This window comes from Crotalus tigris, unplaced genomic scaffold, assembly GCF_016545835.1.
Source record: "Crotalus tigris isolate CLP2741 ecotype Arizona unplaced genomic scaffold, ASM1654583v1 scf7180000018030.5226217, whole genome shotgun sequence".
Lineage (NCBI taxonomy): Eukaryota > Metazoa > Chordata > Lepidosauria > Squamata > Viperidae > Crotalus > Crotalus tigris.
Window position 1 is genome coordinate 2443092 of NW_024096786.1, and position 22018 is coordinate 2465109.

The 22018-nt window shown below is 35.5% G+C and overlaps 1 protein-coding gene across 5 annotated transcripts in view; it reads left to right on the forward strand.

Annotated features, from left to right (window-relative positions):
- Positions 1–22018, forward strand: part of UTRN (utrophin) — a 348263-nt gene that overhangs the window by 303037 nt on the left and 23208 nt on the right. For all 5 annotated transcript variants that reach the window (XM_039346845.1, XM_039346844.1, XM_039346843.1 and 2 more), the window contains 7 exons: positions 1045–1130; positions 5403–5560; positions 6794–6960; positions 11026–11137; positions 20028–20164; positions 21133–21171; positions 21463–21528. In XM_039346845.1, coding sequence (XP_039202779.1) covers positions 1045–1130; positions 5403–5560; positions 6794–6960; positions 11026–11137; positions 20028–20164; positions 21133–21171; positions 21463–21528 — 765 coding nt within the window. The remainder of the gene's footprint in view (positions 1–1044; positions 1131–5402; positions 5561–6793; positions 6961–11025; positions 11138–20027; positions 20165–21132; positions 21172–21462; positions 21529–22018) is intronic.

A 22018-nucleotide genomic window follows, 5' to 3' on the forward strand; every position in this document is an offset into this window, starting at 1 on the left:
ATCACAGTCAAAAATAATTATAACCAGCTCAGTATTAGCTGACACCTGCTGGCAATACTGAAAGACATTTAGGCTCAGGATTAAATATTGTAATATTGGGCACCTCCTTTGAGTCCAGGTATTAGGGTCTTTAAAGAAATATAATTCTGCAAGATCTCTGTCTTTTTTTTTTTCCAATATGTCTAATCTCCTGAATGTTTAGCATTCCTAGAGGAAACCAGTGTTTTTGGCAATATTTTTGGAAGTGGTTTGTTATTGCCTTCTTCCTAAAGCTAAAAGGCGATGACTGCCCCAAGCTTACCCGTCTGGCTTTATGCATAAGGCAAAACTAGAATTTACAGTCTAGTTGGTTTATAGCCTTATGCCTTAACCACTTCAGAAAAATTCACAGAAAAATTGTTCAGGTCATTGTCAGGAATCAATACTGAGTCAAAGGTAAAAAAAACAACAACAACGGGGGATTGGGGAACTGTCCAGGAAAAAAAAAAAGACATTGTCTAGCAAGTCTTCCTGATTAACTTTTCTCGTTTGCAGAAGCTGGATGCTCTTCTTTCACTGGTTCTGTTTCCAGTGATGGTTTTGTAAATACCAGATTGTGTAAGATTGAAGTCATACTGCTAGATAAAATCAGTACTATTCATTCTCTAATTAACATATACACCCAACATTTTTGCTCTAATGTACATACACATCAAAGTTTTTAAAGCTCAGACTAGGCAAATAGTACTCTGAAAAATATTAATGTATCTGTAGATACTATAATTTGCATTCACTTGTCATCCACTCATTCAGTGCAGGGTGTCACATTATTAGCACATGCTGTGATGCTGTGCGCTTGAACTACAATGCGTGATAATTAATGTGTTTAAGCTGAATGTAAATATTTAGACCTTGCACAGAACATTTGTGAAAGAGACTCATTGATATGATTAGTAGCTAATGTCTAGAAATTGAAGTACACCAGGTGTTTTTGCTAGCTCTTTCAGTGTTTGAATTAAATTATACCACCTCCTGCCAACTATTTTAATGCTGTTTCTATAACAGTGTCCGGACTGGAAAAATCAGAGTGCAATCCTTGAAGATTGGCTTGATATCTCTTTCTAAGGGTCTCTTGGAAGAAAAATACAGATGTAAGTATGTTTTAAATATAATTCTGCAAAATCCATAATTTTGCCAAGGCTCAGCAAGAGATGAAGTAGAGTTGATTGGAACAAGTACATTTCTCTGTCCTTTCTGTCTGTCCATCCATACCCATACGCATGTTTGTGTGCACACACATACACGCGTATTGCTAAACTGTTAATTTTACATTCCCTTTGTTTCAGTATTTGAAGTAGGACAATATTCCAGCTTCGGTTTCAACAAAGTCCACATTCTGATAAAATGTTCCATCAAAATGTAGGATTCAAGATCATAATTAAATTTATTGGCCACCAACCTTACCACAGGATAACTCTGGGCAACTTATACTACTTTAGTTAGAATTTCCTTCATTGTGTAAAGCACAGGTAATCTATATTGTTTCCCAGGAACCAGTGTGCCCCAATATCAGACATTCTGGTAATATTAAAGGAAACTGACCTATAGCCAGATAGCAGTTTCATTAAGCAATAGCAATAGCAATGGCATTTAGACTTATATACCACTTCACAGTACTTTACAGCCCTCTCTAAACAGTTTACAGAGTCAGCATATTTCCCTCAATAATCTGGGTCTTCATTTTACCTATCTCGGAAGGGTGGAAGGCTGAGTCAACCTTGAGCTGATCAGGTTCAAACTGCTGAACTGCTGGCAGTCAGCAGTCAGCAGAAGTAACCTGCAGTACTGCATTCTAACCACTGCGCTACGATGGCTCTTATATGTATTTGCAGCAGTGCCTCTGTATAGTAGAGAATTATCCAGTGGAATAGTAGAGAATACCCAGTTAGGCAGTTTGGTTCAATCAGTATAAATGAATATTTTGTAATGGAACATAGCATAACTTTTTGTGAATAGGTAGGTCTCCTATTGGAAACTTTTTAACGCGCCATCACAATTTCACATAACTCTAAATATACAGCCAGCTCAAAAGGTCTAAATTTTAGTGTAAACTTTCTGTACCTCCCCCTGCTGCACATACACAGATTCCTATTTGCTATTCCTATTACTCTCCTCAGTGGTTCATTATCCAGGAATACACCGCTGTATGAGAAGAACAAATAGCACTGTCTGCTGTTCTGCAGTATATGATGGGATCAAGCTTTTTCTTTCCATAGAGTTAAAGAAAATACAATTTGGGCAAAATTTGTAACTTTATGTATAATTCAGCTGTTACAAATTTCATTAACGTTTAAAAAATGCCTCTCAAGTAAACATTTGAAGACAATAAAATCAAAGGAAATTAAGTTACGAGAAAACAGTGGGGGATTTCTATTTATTAGAATATTTATAAACTGCCATTCCTCTTTATCTAACCAACTAGTCCTATAAAGTAAAACAAATAAAAGGGTTGAATTAATAATGACTCATCTCACTGCAATGGATTATATGTTCTGTTTTACAAAGTAGATTCGTTGTTTACTGTTCATAGTAGCATTAGCCTTTTATATTGTATTAAGCTAAATTTCTATCTGAATAGAATTAGTAACTAATAGATGCTAACAGTAGGCCTGCAGTGGGCATTCTGTGTAATTCAGGTCTGCAGAATAAAATAAAATGACATACATTGTTTTTGTTTCTTTGCTAGTAAATGATTCTTTTAAATCCTATTTTGATGTCCCAGTCCTCTTTTCTCAAGATATGCACAAATTCCCCTATTTAATTATTTAGGAAGTTCCTTAAGACTTGGCTTTGTTCCCAGCCCTGGAAACAGGGTGTTTGTTGAGTTCCTTTTTAATATTGTTGTTGTCGATTCATCCAAGCACTTACGTTTTTAATTATGTGTTTAAGTTTTGTGCTTTAAATATTGAAAGCTGCTCAAAGTCTTTTCAAAATTGGTTAGCTCTGAAAATCCACTCAATCCATCAGAACAAAGAATAATTTGATCCAACCTGCATATATTGAAAATTATAGGATCTGAAATCAAATAGTATATATTCTTAGTATATTTTTCACTCTTGGGAAGCTTGGAGCAGGGATCTGTGGGTGGACACTCTGGAATTTGTAATGATATATGTGCCATCTTCTCCATATCTTCCTCTGCATGTCATCTAAATGAGCCTGCCTGCCTTTATTATGGGCCAATGAACCTGTTTCCAAACAAAGGAAATACATTCGGTGCTCAGCTAGAACCACCCACTTTTATCAGTCTCAGAAGTAAAAAAGTTTTGATTGGAAGCATGCAAGCTTTTTTTTTCTTTAATTAAAATATTTTTTTTTAAAAAAAATCTCATATTGTATGAGTGGGGAGCTTAATGGGCAAAAAGGAACAATCCTCAGGACCATTGAAATCTCCAGACACCATTTTAGAATCCCCAAGCTTAAAGAAATGTTTACTGTGACAGAAGAAGTACCACTTGCACAATTTAATTTGGACAAAAATATTATTGAATCAAAATACAAATAAATGAAAAAAGAGCAGTTGATTACTGGGTAGTGAAACAACAGATTCTTGGAATACATTGTAAATGAACCTATACTCTTTAGATAGCTCCAAATATGATATGTAAATATTGTGTCGCTTATCAGTGGAACTCAGAGCCCAAAGCGTCATAAAATAAGGAATGATCAATTCATGAATTCTTCGACAAACTTATGAAAAGTCATAGGTCACATATTGGGAGCATGATTTTACAGATGTAACTCTACCTCAGGATTGATAAAAATGATTGATATGAGAATACTTTATGATTTGGAAGAAAAGTTGGTGTGATTCAAGTTTATCTGTTTATAAATATATCTTAAACATGCAGTATAAATGATTAAGTAAATCTTAGACTAGGAAGAATGTGCTGAAGTCATTTCAGATAACTGAAATGGAAAAATCTGTCAGATTCTTCTTTCTTCCATGCGGTGTTTAAATAGATCTGCTAAATCAGAGGTCTTCAAACTTGGCCCTGGATGAAGAATTCTGAGAGCTGAAGTCCACAAGTCATAAAAGGGCCAAGTTTGAAGACCCTTGTGCTAAACCAACAGCATACATGCTAGGTATTTGATTGTTTGAATGCAATTGTTTGAATGTTTTGATATGATTATTTTTTATTTTAATCCATAACAGAATGGTGTTTTAATAAAATGAGAAAGATACTTTTGATTTAGAGAGTGATTTTAAAAAATAAACACTTTATGGTTAAGATCCCAGAAAGAGACTTAGGTTCTCAGGGTGAATGGTATAATATAACTTGGTGCTGTACTTCAAAAACTCTTAAATATGTTGCAGAACGATTAAGTCAAACTTTTTGCTTGCATGGGCCACATATAAAATATATAATACAGTTAAGGTATATGAAACACACAATAATGTTAAAGGTCTTGTGGGGCCACATTACTAGCTATCCAATGCTACATGCAGCCCATAGGCTGTGAGTTGGACACGTCTGTGTTAAGCTAACAGCTTAAATAAAACAGAAATACCAAAAGAGATTTTTGAATACAAAACAATTATTTACATTTTCAAGAGAATAAAAACGTTAACTTGCCTCAGATAACAAACAATATTGCTGATTGCTATGAAACCTATCCCTCCCCCCCAGTTTTGATGGAGAATGGATCTCTATTCTTTACTTCCTTTTTCATGTACAATTTGTAAGCAAAAATATATGATAGCACCTACTTTAATAGCCAACATGTCATTGTGGAATTCAGAGAGAGTATTAATTAAAGGGCAAAACAAAGCTGAAATAGCTCTAAAACACCTCTTCCTCATTCTGAGAGTTGAGTTTACATTGATTTTTCTGTGATCTTCCTTTATTATCAAACAAGAAATGGTAGAGAATGGCAGACATTAAAACTGCCTGAAATACGAACTTACAGGAATTGTAAGAAAAGCTCCATTTTGCATTTCTACTCTATGCACTAAGGAAGAGATGGCTAAGAGCAGAGGTCCACAACCTTTTGGGCACCAGGGACTGGTCCTGTAGAGAGAGGATTTTCTGCAGACCGGAGGGGGTATGGTTTTGCCTAAATCCTTTGAATGGGGCTTTCCTTGTTGCTGGCATGCCACGGCCCGGTACTGGTCCATGGATTGGGGATTGGTACCCATGGCTTAGAGCAGAGGTCTTCAAACTTGACCCTTTTATGACTTGTGGATTGAAATCCCAGAGTGCCTGGCTGAGGAATTCTGGGAGTTGAAGACCACAAGTCATAAAAGGGCCAAATTTGAAGACCCCTGGCTTAAAGTAATTCACAGGTAAAATTGGAAGAAATGAGAAATTGCTCCTTCTCAAGCAAGTGTCCTTTTTTTCCTCTTCCTTTTTGCCTCGAAGATCTCTTTAGAGAAGTGGCTGGACCTACCGAAATGTGTGACCAGAAGCAGCTTGGCTTGTTATTACACGATGCCATCCAAATCCCACGACAGCTTGGGGAAGTAGCTGCTTTTGGAGGCAGTAACATTGAGCCCAGTGTCCGCAGCTGTTTCCAGCAGGTAAGTGTGTCTGTTTCCATTTCTGGATGCTCTAAATGCAGAGCATTCATATGTTATCTGGGTTCACAGGGAGCCTTTTTCAGACCTTCTGAAGATTTGAAGTTCTCTTCTGGAGGAAGAGGGACATGACAGAATAACAAAATAACAGAGTTGGAAGGGACCTTGGAGGTCTTCTAGTCCAACCCCCTGCTCAAGCAGGAAACCCTATACATTGGGTTTATACACCTATTGCTGCCACCCTTTCCTTTAATCATTTGAAGTACCTGAAATGGGCTTTAGTCTCATAAGTTTGTACCACTAACCCAGTGGTTCTCAACCTTTTTAATGCTGCGACCCCCAACCGGTCGTAAGTCGAGGACTACTCAACCGGTCGTAAGTCGAGGACTACTTAATTGGTGCAGCACCGTTTGCAGAATGGGACTTTTGGCGGGCTCAGCAGGGCAGAGACAGCCTGGACAATTCCTATTGGCTTTTGAAAGCCAATAGAATTAGACTCTATTCAAGAGAGTCTATTCTATTGGCTTTCAAAAGCCAATAGAATAAAAGGGAGTAGCACAGCTAAGGAAAAGGGGAAAAAATGGCGGACTGCGTTGTTTGGCAACCCCCGTGAAATGGTCGTTCGACCCCAAATGGGGTCCCAACCCACAGGTTGAGAACCACTGCACTAACCTGATCTGAAAGGCTTATATAGAAAATCCTTGACTTATATGACCACAGTTGGGACCAGAATTTCCATAGCTAAGTTAAGGAAGTTGTTAAGTGATTCACATCTGATTTTATGACCTTTTTTGCCATGGTTGTTAAGTAAATCACACAGTTGTTAAGCAAATCTGGCTGTTGACTTTGCTTGTTGGAAACTTGCTGGGAAGCTTGCCATTGGTGATCAAATGACCCCAGGATGCTGCAATCATAAATACATGCAAGTTGCAAGTGCCGAAATTTTGATCATCTGATCACGGGGATGCTGCAGTGGTCATAAGTGCAAGAATTGATCATAGTTCAATTTTTCCAATACCGTTATTATGTCAAATGGTCACTAAACAAATGATTATAGGTCAACTGCCTACAATTACAGTGGTAAGTAATTGTCTTTCCTTCTTTGACTGAATATTGGTGGGATGAGTAATGTTTCCTTGAAGATCAAACCTGGAATATGTTTTTTTAGAAACTAGACTGGATAGGAAACTTTAATAGGAATGTTAAATTATTTTTGATCTCATCCTCATTTATCAGAATAATAATAAGCCAGAAATTGATGTAAAGCAGTTCATAGACTGGATGCGTCTGGAGCCACAATCTATGGTATGGTTGCCAGTTCTACACAGAGTAGCAGCTGCAGAAACAGCAAAACATCAGGCCAAGTGCAACATCTGTAAGGAATGTCCAATTGTTGGCTTTAGGTGAGCAAAATAAAATGTCTTTTATGAATTGCATCAGTAATGTAATTGTCTTATATTCCAGCTTCATTGTAGATGCTATGTTAGTAACTCATTATTTAATATGTTACAAGTTAAAAGATTCATAAAAACTAGGGGGGGGGGCTCAGAGGTCTTCTGGTCAATACAGGCTGCACTACAATTTCTCTGTAGTAATGACCTTCTACCCTCTGTCTGAAGATATCTAGCAAAGTAGACTTTGCCAAGTTGACCACTTCTTTTAACTGTTTTTCTTGGGTTCTAGTGTTTAAACTCTTTATCATCTTGATAGTCACCCTGAGCCCTTATGGTTTGGGAAAAGTGAACACGAATCAACGTGTATGCTTAATTCAGTAAGTGGAAAAATCCATTGGGCAGTATTGGTTCAGAAATTCACACTCATCCATGGATTGTCACCTGGTTCTGGGTTATAGCCTTTAAAACAACTTACCAGGTGTTTGAAACCAAACTATAAAGTAATTTACTACAGAAAAAAATCACAGCACAGTAAATTATTACATGTAAAAAATGTTTGAGGAGATTATGTAGATTAACGTCTACAGCTAATGTGCATTAGAATATAAATAGGCTGAAGCCAGCTGTAATTCATGATAGTCCTTGCCAGTCTCATAAAGCTGCTTTACAAATAGCACTGTATTCTTATGTGAGCTTATTATCACAACGACGCAGTATTTGCATTATGCTGGGGAAATTGCAACTCAGTAACACAGACTTCATGATAGTTTTGTTCTTATGCATAAGATTTTTGTGGTCACATTTTCTCTGAAATATTTATCATGTCAGTAATTGAATCTGAATTCACTTCTAATGTGTTATGTGTTATTACCAATGTTCCCAAATGATATGAAAATTCATAACAAAAATGTTTTAACAATAGCAGGTTTGCAAAGCTGTCCATTCTAAGGAAGGTTTCTTCTCTATGAAAGAAAGCAAAGAGAGGGAGCAGATAGTGACAGTTCAGAATGGTCTCCCTGTATGAATGGTCACACATGCCATGCCCTCTTCCATAGGTATAGATTTAATTATATCAGATGGAGAGCTCTCTAAGTCAGTGGCCCCCAATGTTTTGGGCACCAGAGACCGGTTCCTTGGAGAGACAGGTTTTGCCTGCATCCCGCAAATGGAGCCTTGCTAGTTTGTGCGGACTGGTTTCTGGCATGCCGTGGACCGGTGCTGGTGTACAGACTGGGAACTGGGGACCCCTGCTCTGAGTCACTGGAGTTAGCTATCTTATTATTAGTCTGGGATTTATTTCCTTCCTTCCTTCCTTCCTTCCTTCCTTCCTTCCTTCCTTCCTTCCTTCCTTCCTTCCTTCCTTCCCTCCCTCCCTCCCTCCCTCCCTCCCTCCCTCCCTCCCGCAAACATCTGGGATTTTTGTGTTTCTTATTTCCATACTGTAAATTCCTGCTTTTTCAACTTCCAGTTGAATTTATTCAGTGAGTCCCATAGATTCATTTCCATCATACACTTATTCCATGATCCTTGAACCTATAGAGATATTCTCTTTTGAAGTGAGCTTGCCTCCTAGTCATTCCACAGACACATCCATGTATTTGGAGGGAGGGAGGGAGGGAGGAAGGAAGGATGGAAGGATGGAAGGAAGGAAGGAAGGAAGGAAGGAAGGAAGGAAGGAAGGAAGGAAGGAAGGAAGGAAGATTTCTGATGCTCCTTGCCAACTTCTCATAAGGAAAGCTGACAGTACATTGGAAATCGATCTCACTCCTGTTGCTTTTTTGCCCACCTGTGGTCATTCTGATTCTCTGTTTAGGTCAGTGTTTCTCAACCTTGACAATTTTAAGGCACGTGGACTTCAACTCCCAGAATTCCACGTGCCTTAAAATTGTCAAGGTTGAGAAACACTGGTTTAGGTAATGAAATATCTCTGAAATTATGACCCAACAGGGCACAGGTTGTCTAGTCTCTATGCCAATAACAACTTCAAAGAAACACTTTTTATCACTAAAGTGGGAAAGATTGCAAGATTAAATCCTCTCTGTCCATCTTTGGTAGTCTCATCACTGTTTGATTCCTCTGCAGCTTCTGTTTAGTTTTAAGGACAGTGTGTTAATTGTATTTACTTAGTATAAATAAGAAAAATGGATATAGAGTAAAGAAAATGAATGATTACAAAGCAAAGGCATGGAAAAAAAGACAATGTGTCTATTGCATCCAATCATAAAAATAAATTACATTATTTAAATAAATTACATTATTTAAATCATATTTTATATCACACTAGAATAATAATAGCTGGTTCAACATTTCTCAGCCTAACCCCCTAAAGCAGGGGTGTCAAACTCGCAACGTCACGTGACGTGTCGCAATGTATCATGACTTTTTTTCCATTGCCAGCAATGGGGTGGGTGCAGTTTTGGCATGATGCATCCGGCCTATGGGCTGGCAGTTTGACACCCCTACCCTAAAGTATATATATACAATATATTCAAAAGTCATAGTCAAGCCAACAAACATTGGCATTAAGACTAAAGTACTGTACATCAATATCAGTAACCATTCAGATGTTGTTGGAATATCCAAAAATGTGTTATACAAAAGTGCTTTCTGATAAAAATGATCATAAATTTTAGAGTTCCCCCATTTTTAAATGGGTCAGTAGTAAAAAGAAAACTAGGTCATTATCTTCTCTATGTTACTAGGCCACACCATTAGCCACCCTACTATTTTCAAGTCTCATTTCAGCATATTTTCCTGATTCTAAAACACTGAAAATTCAGGTTATGCTTTTATAGTACAGGTAATGCTGGTTGCTATTTACCTATCTTCTCTTCACAGAATATATTTAAAAATGGATTCATTTTTCCCTTTATTGAAACTCACAGATTTATTCATTTAGATGTAAAATAATTTGTCAGCTGGCATTGACAAAAGGGAGCCCAATAACCTTATCATACATTTCTGTTGATTTTCTTATTAAGTGTTTATGACAGCCTAATAGAAATTGCCTATTTTGTAGTTAATCCTCCACTAGGCCAATGATGGAAATTTAAGTAAAACAATATTTTTGTTAGCTGCTAATCAAAAATGCCTTTATTAGTTTGGAGCCTTCCAGGAAACAATCCTGACATCCATGAGCTGAACATTCTTAACTTATTTTGTCACATATCAAAGTGGCTTGGTCTGTCGTAAAATTGAAATATTTTAAACACTTGGACAGAATGATTCCTCCTTCCTTGTTTCAAACTCTTTTTTTTTTGAAAAGCCATCAATATAATTGAATAAATAATGTAAACTTAGCTGTGAATAAAACTGTGGGTACAAATTGTAGAACAAAGAAGACCATGTAAGTTATAATAAAGAAAATAATTCTTAATTTTTTTTGGGGGGGGTTGCTTCTTTGATTGCTCCTGGTGACAATCACCATCTTGAAATAGTGATCCTTTTGATTGTACTGAACAATCAATCTCTTCTTTCAGGAATACATTTATATAAAAATATGCTGCATTCTTCTGTAGTGGTTTCTCTTCATCCCTACTGTATGTGAGAAAATAATGCAATTAGATGTTGATTTTCAGACCAATTATAATTATTATAGAAGCCATGGCATACTACTGTTTGGAAATACAGTCTTTCATATGCCAATGAGTAAATAATTAAAAATGGGCTTTACTGACTAGAATTTTTCCTTTAATTTCTTTAAAAAGTAGGTTTTTCTCTGGTTCTGGCATTCAGTTTTATTTGTTATTTCTAAGGACTAAATTAAACATGGTATTCATACAATGGGTAGATGAGTATAGTTTTTAATGGAATAAATAGAGATTATTTATATGGATAGTTTGCACACAGTCTTTAGTCAAATCATTGTCATCATTTTCATCATCATCATCATCATCTTGCCAGCCCCCTGAATAGTGTCACAACCTGTTCATCTATCTTAATTAGATTGTGTTTTAAACTCTGTAATTTAAAATTTTGAGTTACAAAATCTGTGGAGCTTGGCATTAAGTTTTTGAACCTTTCACAAAATTGAGGGTCTTCAATTTTTTTTTTTTTTTCAAATTCCATTCACAGATATCGGAGCCTGAAACATTTCAATTATGATATTTGCCAGAGCTGTTTTTTCTCTGGTCGAACAGCAAAAGGTCATAAATTACATTACCCAATGGTGGAATACTGTATACCGGTGAGTATTGAATCTTCTTAATTCATTACTCTTAATTTATTCCATATTATACCTTTCTCAGCACTGAGCAGTGGTGGCACAGTGGTTAGAATGCAGTACTGCAGGCTACTTCTGCTGCCTGCCGGCTGCCTGCAATTAAGCAGTTTGATTCTCACCGGCTCAAGGTTGATTCAGCCTTCCATCCTTCCAAGGTCGGTAAAATGAGGATCCAGATTGTTGGGGGCAATATGCTGACTCTGTAAACTGTTTAGAGAGGGCTTTAAATCTCTGTGAAGTGGTATATAAGTCTAAATGCTGTTGCTATTGCTACTCTTCTGTTTTTAAGATTCACTCTATTTTACCATGGTAACTAGTATTGGATTAATGTATTGAAAGTAACTATAGTTAGTATGGTATCTGGTAAAATAAATGTTAGAGTTAAGTTTTTTGAGAATGGACCAAGTTTGTTTTGGATTAATGTAGCTTATACTTTCTTACAAAACATTCTTTGTTTACTAGACAGAAAGAATAAAATTTTGGGATCTTTTTTTTTAAGTCTCATTTAAAAAAAAATTGAACAAAAAATATATTCCTTTTCTAAAATATATTTCTCTTATTAATTTTAGTGTTACTTTTGTTGTTGTTGTTATCCACTATTATTATTATTTCAATCAGCTTGAAAGATATGGAATTTGGAAAGTCCATGAAATTTGGCTGCTCTTAATATGTTATTTAGGAATTCATGCTTATAATTTTCTGGAATCCGCATGGTGGCTATATAATCAGACCCTTGTAACATTCCTTTGGATTGGACTCAATGCATGTTCAATTGGCTACAATTTACTTGATTTTCATCCCATTGCAATCTCATGACTCTCAGCAGTTCTAATGTCAAAGTAAAAATAAATATAGAATCAAAACAGCATACAATCCAAATTGCAAAAACAAAACCATGTAGGAAAGAACAATAATACAGAACAACAAGAAATGCAGGTGATGTTTCTGAAAGGATCTTTGAAAAAAGCTCATTTTTTGTTTAGTAACTTCTAAAAACTGCTGGACGGAAGCAGCCTGCTCTCCATGGGGAGCCCATTCCATACAAGATTGAACATCAAGAGAATTGAGATTCATTGCTGTGCCTGATGTGATATCTGGCACACAGTGAGTTTTTGAGTCTCTGTATGAACATAATTAATTCTTTCAAATTTTGGATGGCTAGAATGCAACTTCCAGGGGATGAAAGGAAGTATCTTTCTTTGTGCCTCACTAAATGAAGTGCTGTCTTCGCAGTAATGCATAACAGCATGAATTACTATGGAACATTAGGAATATTTTTTATATTAAGCATGAAGACTTGGTATAGTGATAGACCATCTTTTAGTAATCCTGTTCAAGATTTGTTTTCACTGTCCCACTGCTGAAATGCTGGCTTCGATAGCAAAAATTGGATTATGGTAAAATTCAAGACAGCACTAATTATATCCTCAGTGTGATGGTTGTATCCACCCCATAACATGTAATGTCAAAATGGATTAGGCAGAGCAACCCTTGCATACTATTCCTAACATGTTTCTAAACATGAGAAAATGATTTTGGATTCTGCCTTCCTCTAGGAATTCCTTTAGTCGATATACCCCATGCTTATTATTTTGATTAATCGTATACATTTATACATTTTGTGTTTAGAATGCTTTTGTTGTTGTTCAGAATTTTAGAAGGATGCCAGCTTGCCTTAATTATTTATTACCTCAATTTGTGTGGCCAGCCAATTAGGAAATGCAGTTTTGCATTGGAAACTGCATTTCCTAATTGGCTGTCCATACAAATTGAGGAAATAAATAATTAAAGCTAGGTAACACCCTTCTAAAGTTTTGAACAAGAACAACAAGTAAAGCATTCCAAACACCAAGAACAGACTGAAAAGATACAAAAAACAATACAGGTTAGTCTTCATTTAGTGATTGTAATTGGTTACAAAGAAATGGTCGCTAAATGATATGGTTGCTAAGTGGAGCTGGAGGGAGGGAGGGAGGGAGGGAGGGAGGGAGGGGGAGAGAGAGAGAGAGAGAGAGAGAGAGAGAGAGAGAGAGAGAGTGAGAGAGAGTTGTTGCCGTTCTTTTACGCCAGGAGTCTTCAAACTTGGCCCTTTTATGACTTGTGTACTTTAACTCCCAGAATACAGGCACGCTGGCTGAGGAATTCTGGGAGTTAAAGTCCATAAGTCATAAAAGGGCCAAGTTTGAAGACCCCTGTTTTACACAATCTCCTTTGCCTGAGCTGTTCATTTCCCTTTTTCTTTTCCCCCCTCACAGGGTATCCCTAAAATGTGCTAACTGCAAGTTTACAAGCTCAGTTCTATGACCTTAATTTGTTGATTAGAATCCTCTGGCTGGCTGACAGTTGCTGCCTGAAATTGACCAGACCTTAATCAACAGACCAATCTTAACTGAAGGCTTTTGTGGTAATAAATGCCTTAATTGGTCAGAATATATATTTTTATTACCATTTAGTACCATTTATTTGCAAGCCATCTCTATCTGAGGCAGTTGTTAAATGAGGACTGCCCATAGTACTTTCAATTATTAAAATATTTATACCCAAGTCAACTGATAATGGGAGATGCTTTTTGCAGCTTAAGCAAATATATTGCAAGATAGAACAATATATTTCCCATTGATTATATAAGACACTATTCTAGAATTAGAAGCTAACTTCAAAATGGTCTTAAATCTCACATAAAGTTTTATTCCACTTTGCAATAGAACTATAAGTATTTTAAAAAAAAACCTGAAACTTTGAACATAAGGTTTTTATCCTTTGGCTAAAATCCATATATATTGAATCCCCGGGCAATCTATTGCAGTAGGCAGCAATTATACATTGTAGACAGCTCAAAATATATAAGTATATATATGATACACATTCTTGTTTTAAGGATTTCATATTTTTTAAGAAGATAGATGCAAGATATTTTTGCAATGATTCCTCAGATGAAATTAAGAATTACATTATTCTATACTTAACAAAATAAATTTAAAGGTAAATTATCATCTTCACCATCTTTATCAACTTCTCATTTTTTAACTCACAGGGTGAAAGTGCTTTGGACAAAAACTATTTTAACTTTAATCAGAAATTCTGTTAGTAAATTAAAAGTATTATTCTAGGTCCTTTGTAATCTCATAATCTCCCTCCTCCCTTGTAATTAGGAATTTATATGAAAGACATTATTTTAAACTTGCATGGCAGCAAGCAAAAATTGGGAAAACTGAAGTAGGAGATTAATACTAGGAATGTCAGCATCCATTTTGTAATGCATTCAAGTGCTAACTGCATCAATTATTCATACAGCCTAAGTCTAGGAGCATGTAATTATTCATGAAAGTCCCAGATTTCCACATAAATGGGTATGATATGATTATCCTAAATATTTGTCAGAGAGCTGATGGAATGCTTTCTAGGGTCTTGATGCACAGGGCTGGGGCATCATTAAAGTAATTTAGGCATTTATCAGCCTGGCACAAGAGATGGGTGTGGTGCAGGGTGGCAGGTGGAAGCAGGTTGTGTTGAGTGGCTGCAATAATTTGCTAACACCTCAGTGAGAGGGTGTGAAAGCTCTACTTCACGTTGGCTGAGCACACAATGTACAGCACCAAGGAAGCCCTTTATTGTCTCAGTATGTCTTTGTAAATCAAGATGTTCTACAAATGGAGAAGAAAACATTATAGGTAGTATCCAACACTTGCATTTTGATTTCTCTTCTGGAGATCTCAATTCCCAGAAATTGGCAATAATGTATATAATCTTAAAATTTATTTTATAAAAGAACCAAACAACCTTATCTGAATCCTATTTACCAGCCCAGGGTTTCATGAATCCTTGAATATTACCTCTCTTACTAATCTCCAAAACTAATAAGGATGCACTTATTTTTAGCTTTTGAAGAGCTTATTAAATTTATAGCCTACTCATCATCAAATTTATAGCTGACAGTAATAAAGATCTTTATTACTTTCTGTTATTAGCTTAAGTGTACTATTCGTAGCTTTTCTTTTGTGTTATTTGAAGTGGATTTTTTGAACTGCTTCAAAAACAACAAAAACAAATTAGAATATTTGAAGCTATCTTCTTCATTCACTCTTTAAAAATCTGAATTTTCTCAGTTGCGTTTAGAAAGACAGGGAGGAAGTTTGTTAAGTGCTTATCAAAAGGAACTGATTGATAATCTCATTTATTTCCTCTAGAATATTCACTATTTACAGCTCTTTCCAACTGCTACAGAGTTCTTAAAGATGAGGATCTTCAGAGGAAAAGCAATAACCACTTTAGCTGAGTGTATGAAAAATGGCTGAATCTTACAATAATTTTAATCAAGCCAGTCAAGACCTAGCCATTGTATGCATACAACATGTTAACCATGCCTCATTATAATTTTGTGAGTGGCTTAATACTTTGTCTGTTTCATCAGCCTATGATTCAGTGTTTTGGGTGAACTTAGAAAATAATTTAATTTAGAAAATAGGTTAAATTCATCTATGGAAGGGGTGTCAAACTGCTGGCCTGCCGGCTGGACGCATCACACGGAAGCCACATCCACCTCATTGCCGGCAATGGCAAAACGGTCCTGATGCGTTGGGTTACGTCATGTGATGTCATGAGTTTGACATGTCTGATCTATAGGAATTAAAACAATTGTAGAATCAAGCATTTTAAACGTTCTGATAAAAGTCTGTACCGTATTTTGTATTTTCCCACATGTAACTTTTTTTAAAAAAGAATATTGATTTCTTTTCATCTTCTCTACAAAGAATTCCATAATTTTAAAAGCACGGAACAATATTCTCATCCATCCTTAACATTAAATGCTTTAAAGTCTTAGTCTGTGCCCTAACTTCTTGTTTATGACTTTACTTCTGCCCCAGAAATTGGAGGGGAGGGCGCATTTGAATCAAATTGAAAATACCTTTGGAGTTTTAAAGGAACTATTACTGAAATGTTACATGATCCCTTCTCAGATCAATTTGTTCCTTTTCATACTCCCAGCTCAAAATCAGGTGATCTTTTATTTCATTTTGTAAAGCCACTTATTTATGATGTGAAAACAGAGGAGAAATTTGATAAAGTCACAGAAAGTAGGAAGGGGTTTTATGTTTGTTTATTTATTTATTTAACTTTTGAGAATAGTATTGCAGGAATATTTAGCAGCAAACAAACCATGTGGCGATTTAACACACCAATTTTATTTATTTTAACAATAGCCACAATTTGGGCAACTGAAAATTGGCAGTTTTGCCACTGGATTTCAATGTATGTTTTTAAGATCATAAAATAAAAGGTCTGGTCATCCATGGGCTGAGACTGTCTTCTCATATTGTAACCAAAACCTTGTCTCTGTGTTACACTATAATGAAAGCATTTTATAGTCAAATCTAATTTCATTTTGTCATAGTTATGCTTGGGGAAACAGATGCAAACCAGACGCTCACATTCTAAAAAAGACATTAGTGCCAGATCAATGTGCATTTTACTATATACATAATCTCAAGAACAAAGAGAGATCATATTTCACCAAATAAATTCCACGTTGATGCTATGTGCTATTTTTCATTTTGTTCTTCGCTTAGTTCAGATGTCTTCACCACCACCCATCACACCTCCCTGTTCATTTTCCTATTGCCCTTTCTCTGCTTAGCTTTCCTAGCTTATAATCATCTGATTGTTATCAGGAAGCCCCTTAACTCCCTTCAATTCTCCAGTACACTGAAGAATGCTAAACACAATCCTTCTATTAAAAATGCTAGTCTTCATTACCAGCATATTTAAACCCTGTAAATAAGTGTTACACAATTTTGATTATGCACATTTTTGCAGACAAGGGATTATGCAAACAGAAAGTTTGCTTGAGGTGCCAACAACTCTTGTGGCAGCACTTCTGGTCTAGTATTGCAAAGTTGCCCTGGATTCGAACTTCTGAGGGTTATGAGAAGGGAAATGGGATATAGGGAAGGGATATACTTTGTATCACTATACACAGCAGAGAAAGAAAGTCTCAGTGAAAAAGTGAGGGGCAGTATTGCATGACCTGACCCATTTAGCTTTAGAAAAGGGGCTCCGTATATATATATATTATTAGTCATTTATTGAAAAAATACAGTCTTAAGGGACAGTTACTCATACTGTTGTAGACAATTTTTCGTGCTTATATAGCTTAAGAAATCAACGCATAAGCAATTGTCAACATTGAGCTGACCTATTTTAATTGCTGATGTTTCAGGCCCTAGGCTAAATAAAGTCTCTAATTTATTAAAGTCTTTCATTGTTCCAACATTCAGCAAATGTGACTAGGCTCTTTGGCAGGGATTCACTAAAAATCTTTTTCTCAAAGGGAAGACTCAAAGGGAAATTATGGAGTTGAAAAAAAAAACAGGTGTCTATAGCAAGGAATAAATTGAGCAACACATCAAACAAAGTGAAATTGATTTTGTCCTTTATTGAAAACCAATAAATTAATCTCAAAACCTTTGGTTGGCTTTCTTACCAATTTTTATAGATCTGGAAAATTACTTTTATATCTTAGTTTTCTTCTCTTTTAGAAAAATAACTTCAAATAATGAATGGGTGATTGTTGATATTGTTATTCTTCATGCAGAAGTAGCCATTCAACTTTTTGTTGAAGCTCAGTGCACTAATATGTATTTTACATTTCAGTGGAAAAAATTAACCTCGTTCTACATTTGATGAGTTACATATTCATCCACTTTTTCATATTCCAGTGAATGGCAATGCATGTGCAGCATTTGTTTGTCTGAGCAATGAATATTCTCTTAAAATGTTCAAATGGATAATCAAATAATTTGATGCAATATGTTAATAGAAAACACTGGTGGTCCTCTGTTGAGAAGCTAGAGAGACTTACAATGCTTCATTTTATTTAGTTATATAATAATAATAATAATAATAATAATAATAGTAATAATAATAGGAAGAAGAAGAAGAAGAAGAAGAAGAAGAAGAAGAAGAAGAAGAAGAAGAAGAAGAAGAAGAAGAAGAAGAAGAAGAGGAAGAAGAAGAAGAAGAAGAAGAAGAAGAAGAAGACCAAATGAAGAACAGAATAGAGGCATGGGAAAACAAAGCACTACATGGCCGATACATTAAAAAAATAGCTGGGAAAGCAGATATTAACAAGACCTGGCAATGGCTAAGAGCAGGAAAATTGAAGAAAGAGACCGAGGGACTAATTCTGGCTGCACAAGACCAAGCCTTAAGGACAAATGCATATAAAGTCGAAATTGAGAAGGCAGCAACAGACAGTAAGTGCCGCCTGTGCAAAGAAGCTGAAGAAACAGTGGACCACCTGGTAAGCTGTTGCAAGAAGATTGTACAGACTGACTACAAGCAGCGGCATGACAAAGTAGCAACAATGGTGCATTGGAAGATCTGCAAAAAATATCATTTGCCTGTAAGCAAAAACTGGTGGGATCATAAAATAGAGTGCTTGCACTTAAAGCGGTATATAAGTCTCATAAATAAATAAATAAATAAATAAATAAATAGAGAAAGTCATAGAAAATGATAAAATTAAACTGCTCTGGGACTTCAGAATTCAAACAGACAAGCACCTGCAACATAACACCCCAGATTTAACAATTGTCGATAAGAAAGACAAAAAAGTCTGGATAGTGACGTGGCAGTGCCTGGAGACAGCAGAATAGACGAGAAAGAACTGGAGAAGATAACAAAATACAAAGACCTACAAATAGAAATAAAAAGACTGTGGCAAAAGCAAGCAAGGGTAGTACCAATAGTAATAGGCTCCTTGGGTGCAATCCAAAAACAACTGGAGCACCACTTGAACACCATTGGCATTGACAAATTTGCTATTAGTCAATTGCAAAAGGCGGCCTTATTAGGAACTGCTTCCATCCTGCGACGATATCTGTAATACCATCAAACATCCACATCTGCCTATCCCAGCTCCTGGGTAAGGACTCGATAGGTAGACAAAATGCCAAATCCAGTCTGAACATCTGGCTGACTGTGCGATGATCCATAATAATGATAATGATAATGATGGTAATAATAATAATAATAATAATAATAATAATAATAATAATAATAATAAGAAGAAGAAGAAGAAGAAGAAGAAGAAGAAGAAGTAGAAGTAGTAGTAGTAGTAGTAGTTGGAAGGGACGTTGGAGGTCATCGAGTCCAACCCCTTGCTCAGGCAGGAAACCCTACACCATTTTGGACAAATGGCTGTCCAGTCTCTTCTTAAAAACTTCCAGTGTTGGAGCATTCACTGCTTCTGGAGGCGGGTTGTTTCATTGGTTAATTGTTCTAACTGTCAGGAAGTTTCTCCTTAGTTCTAGGTTGCTTCTCTCCTTGATCAGTTTCCATCTGTTGCTTCTTGTCCTGCCTTCAGGCGCTTTGGAGAATAGCTTGACTCCTTCTTCTTTGTGGCAGCCCCTGAGATATTGGAACACTGCTATCATGTCCCCCCTCGTCCTTCTCTTCGTTAAACTAGACATACCCAATTCCATCAACTGTTCCTTATATGCTTTAACCTCCAGTAACCTAATCATCTTTGTTACTTTTCTCTGATTAGAAATATTTAAATGTAATTAATTTATTATATTAATTCATAATTTGAGTAACATCTAAAGAGTTTTTAGATTTTGTCCTAACTTTTGTTCAACTCACTTTATTCAATGGAAAAAAATTTCTTTTTAAGTCAAGCTTTTTGTATTCTTGCTTTTGCATTTGGCTTATAACAGTTTATTTCTAGTAATTTTAAATCATTGTCATTTGCATATTGTAACAAGCATCAGAAGACAATATAATGTCATGCATTCATCATTTCCAGCAAAATGTAAACATTTAATTTGTGTTTTCTATTTTTTTTTTCTCCTAGACAACATCAGGGGAAGATGTTCGTGATTTCACCAAAGTGCTAAAAAACAAGTTCCGATCCAAAAAGTATTTTGCTAAACACCCACGACTTGGTTATTTGCCAGTGCAAACAGTCTTAGAAGGCGATAATTTAGAGACGTGAGTTTTGAACAGAGATTGGGGGCTTTTCAATATATTTTTTCTTACCAGAGGTTTTCTAAGGGTAAAGCAACTTCGTTTATAGCTAAACGTGTTCTACTGCAAGAAGAAAGCTAAAACACAGAAGTATTAAAAAATTCAGGCATAGTAAAATGTCCTTTAATAAAACATATAAGCTATACTTATTTAAGACATTTTTAAAGTACATTTCATGAGAGTCTCCAATACAGCTAAAATTAACTACTTTGAAGTTCCATTTACTTAGTGGGAATGAATTAAAAAAGTTTTAAAATTGTATACTGAACCATGCCCAGAAATTGGTTTTTATTCTTTAAACAAAAAAGAGAACATACTTCAAATGTGATTACAGTGAAAGAGAAGCACGTTATTTAAGATGGTGTCATCAAATATATTCATCCTGATAGTATCTTTAAATTGCACTACAGTTCACGTGCATTGTAATGATATCATTAATGAATAGAATTACCATTAGATTTAGTTTTCTATACATTCAAACTTTCTGTACACCTGCTTGCTGAATGGTATACAGGCCAAAGATATAAAAACTGGTGTATATACTGAAAAATTGCAATCAAATCAAATTGTACAGAATGAAGACTCGACTCTAGATTAGTGTAATGAAGTGTAAAAATCTGTTTAAGCTTCATTTTTAGCAAAATACTTTAAACGAGTTCCTAACAATTAAGAACTATGTAAGGTTTTAATTAATTCCTTTTCTGGTTATAAGATGGGGGGAAATATATTGTTTTTAAGAGTATCGCTCTTCTATTTGATTACCAAAAGATCATTTTCTCTCTCTAATATATTCTGAAATGGGCAATTTCATTTTTTCCCTGCTACAACAAAATATTGGAATAGAACAATAAATAAATATATTGTGCAGTACCTGTCTAAATAGCACCAGTATTTTAATCTCCTGTTTTCTTTCTGTACTTCTTTTCTTTCAGTCCTATCACTCTTATTAGTATGTGGCCAGAGCAGTATGAGTAAGTATCTTCCATCTTTGTGCTTGGTAAAGTAGCTGAGTTTAATATACCAAATTTTTCTTCTGCAAAATTATGGAAATGAATGAGACCATGCATAATCATGCTTTTCGGTGTCTCTCATTTATTTGAATTGGACAGGCATGAAATAAAACTTTTCTGAGTGGTGAATATTTGTATGAGTTGAGCCCATCACCTTAAGAGACATTTTATTCTTTTGTGTTTAATACTGTAAAAGGTTCTTGTTTTTTATGATTTAGAAAATTCAACTTCTTTTCTATTAAATTCCACTAGCCCTTCCCAGTCTCCCCAACTGTTTCATGATGACACCCATTCCAGGATAGAACAATATGCTAACAGGTAATAGGCAAACTCGTGTGTGTGTGTGTGTGTGTGTGTGTGTGTGTGTGTGTAAGTATGTATATATGTATAGATTTATATTGTGATATGTCACAGAACTGAGACTGACATTACAAAATGGAAAATATGCATTGTTCTATATTGTTGTCAATCTATCTATGTAAACTTAGAGGAAATAGTCAAACATTGAAAAATGATATAACAGATAATTAAAGTTATGATTGTCATTAAATGACCATTAATACACAATGTGTGTCAGAAATGCATCCCTACTTATCAGTTTAGTTTTTTTGGAAGTTTTTAATCTCTTTGGGGAGCTGAATGTGTATATAAAGTGGTTTATCATTTGCTCAAATGATAAAAAGTTAAGGCATACAAATAATCTGATACAGTTTATTTAACATCTGTAAACTAATAAAGAGGAAGTGAGGCCATTCTCCTTCAAAAGTGAAATAAGGTTTTATTTCAAAGGAGGAAGAAAAAAATGAGA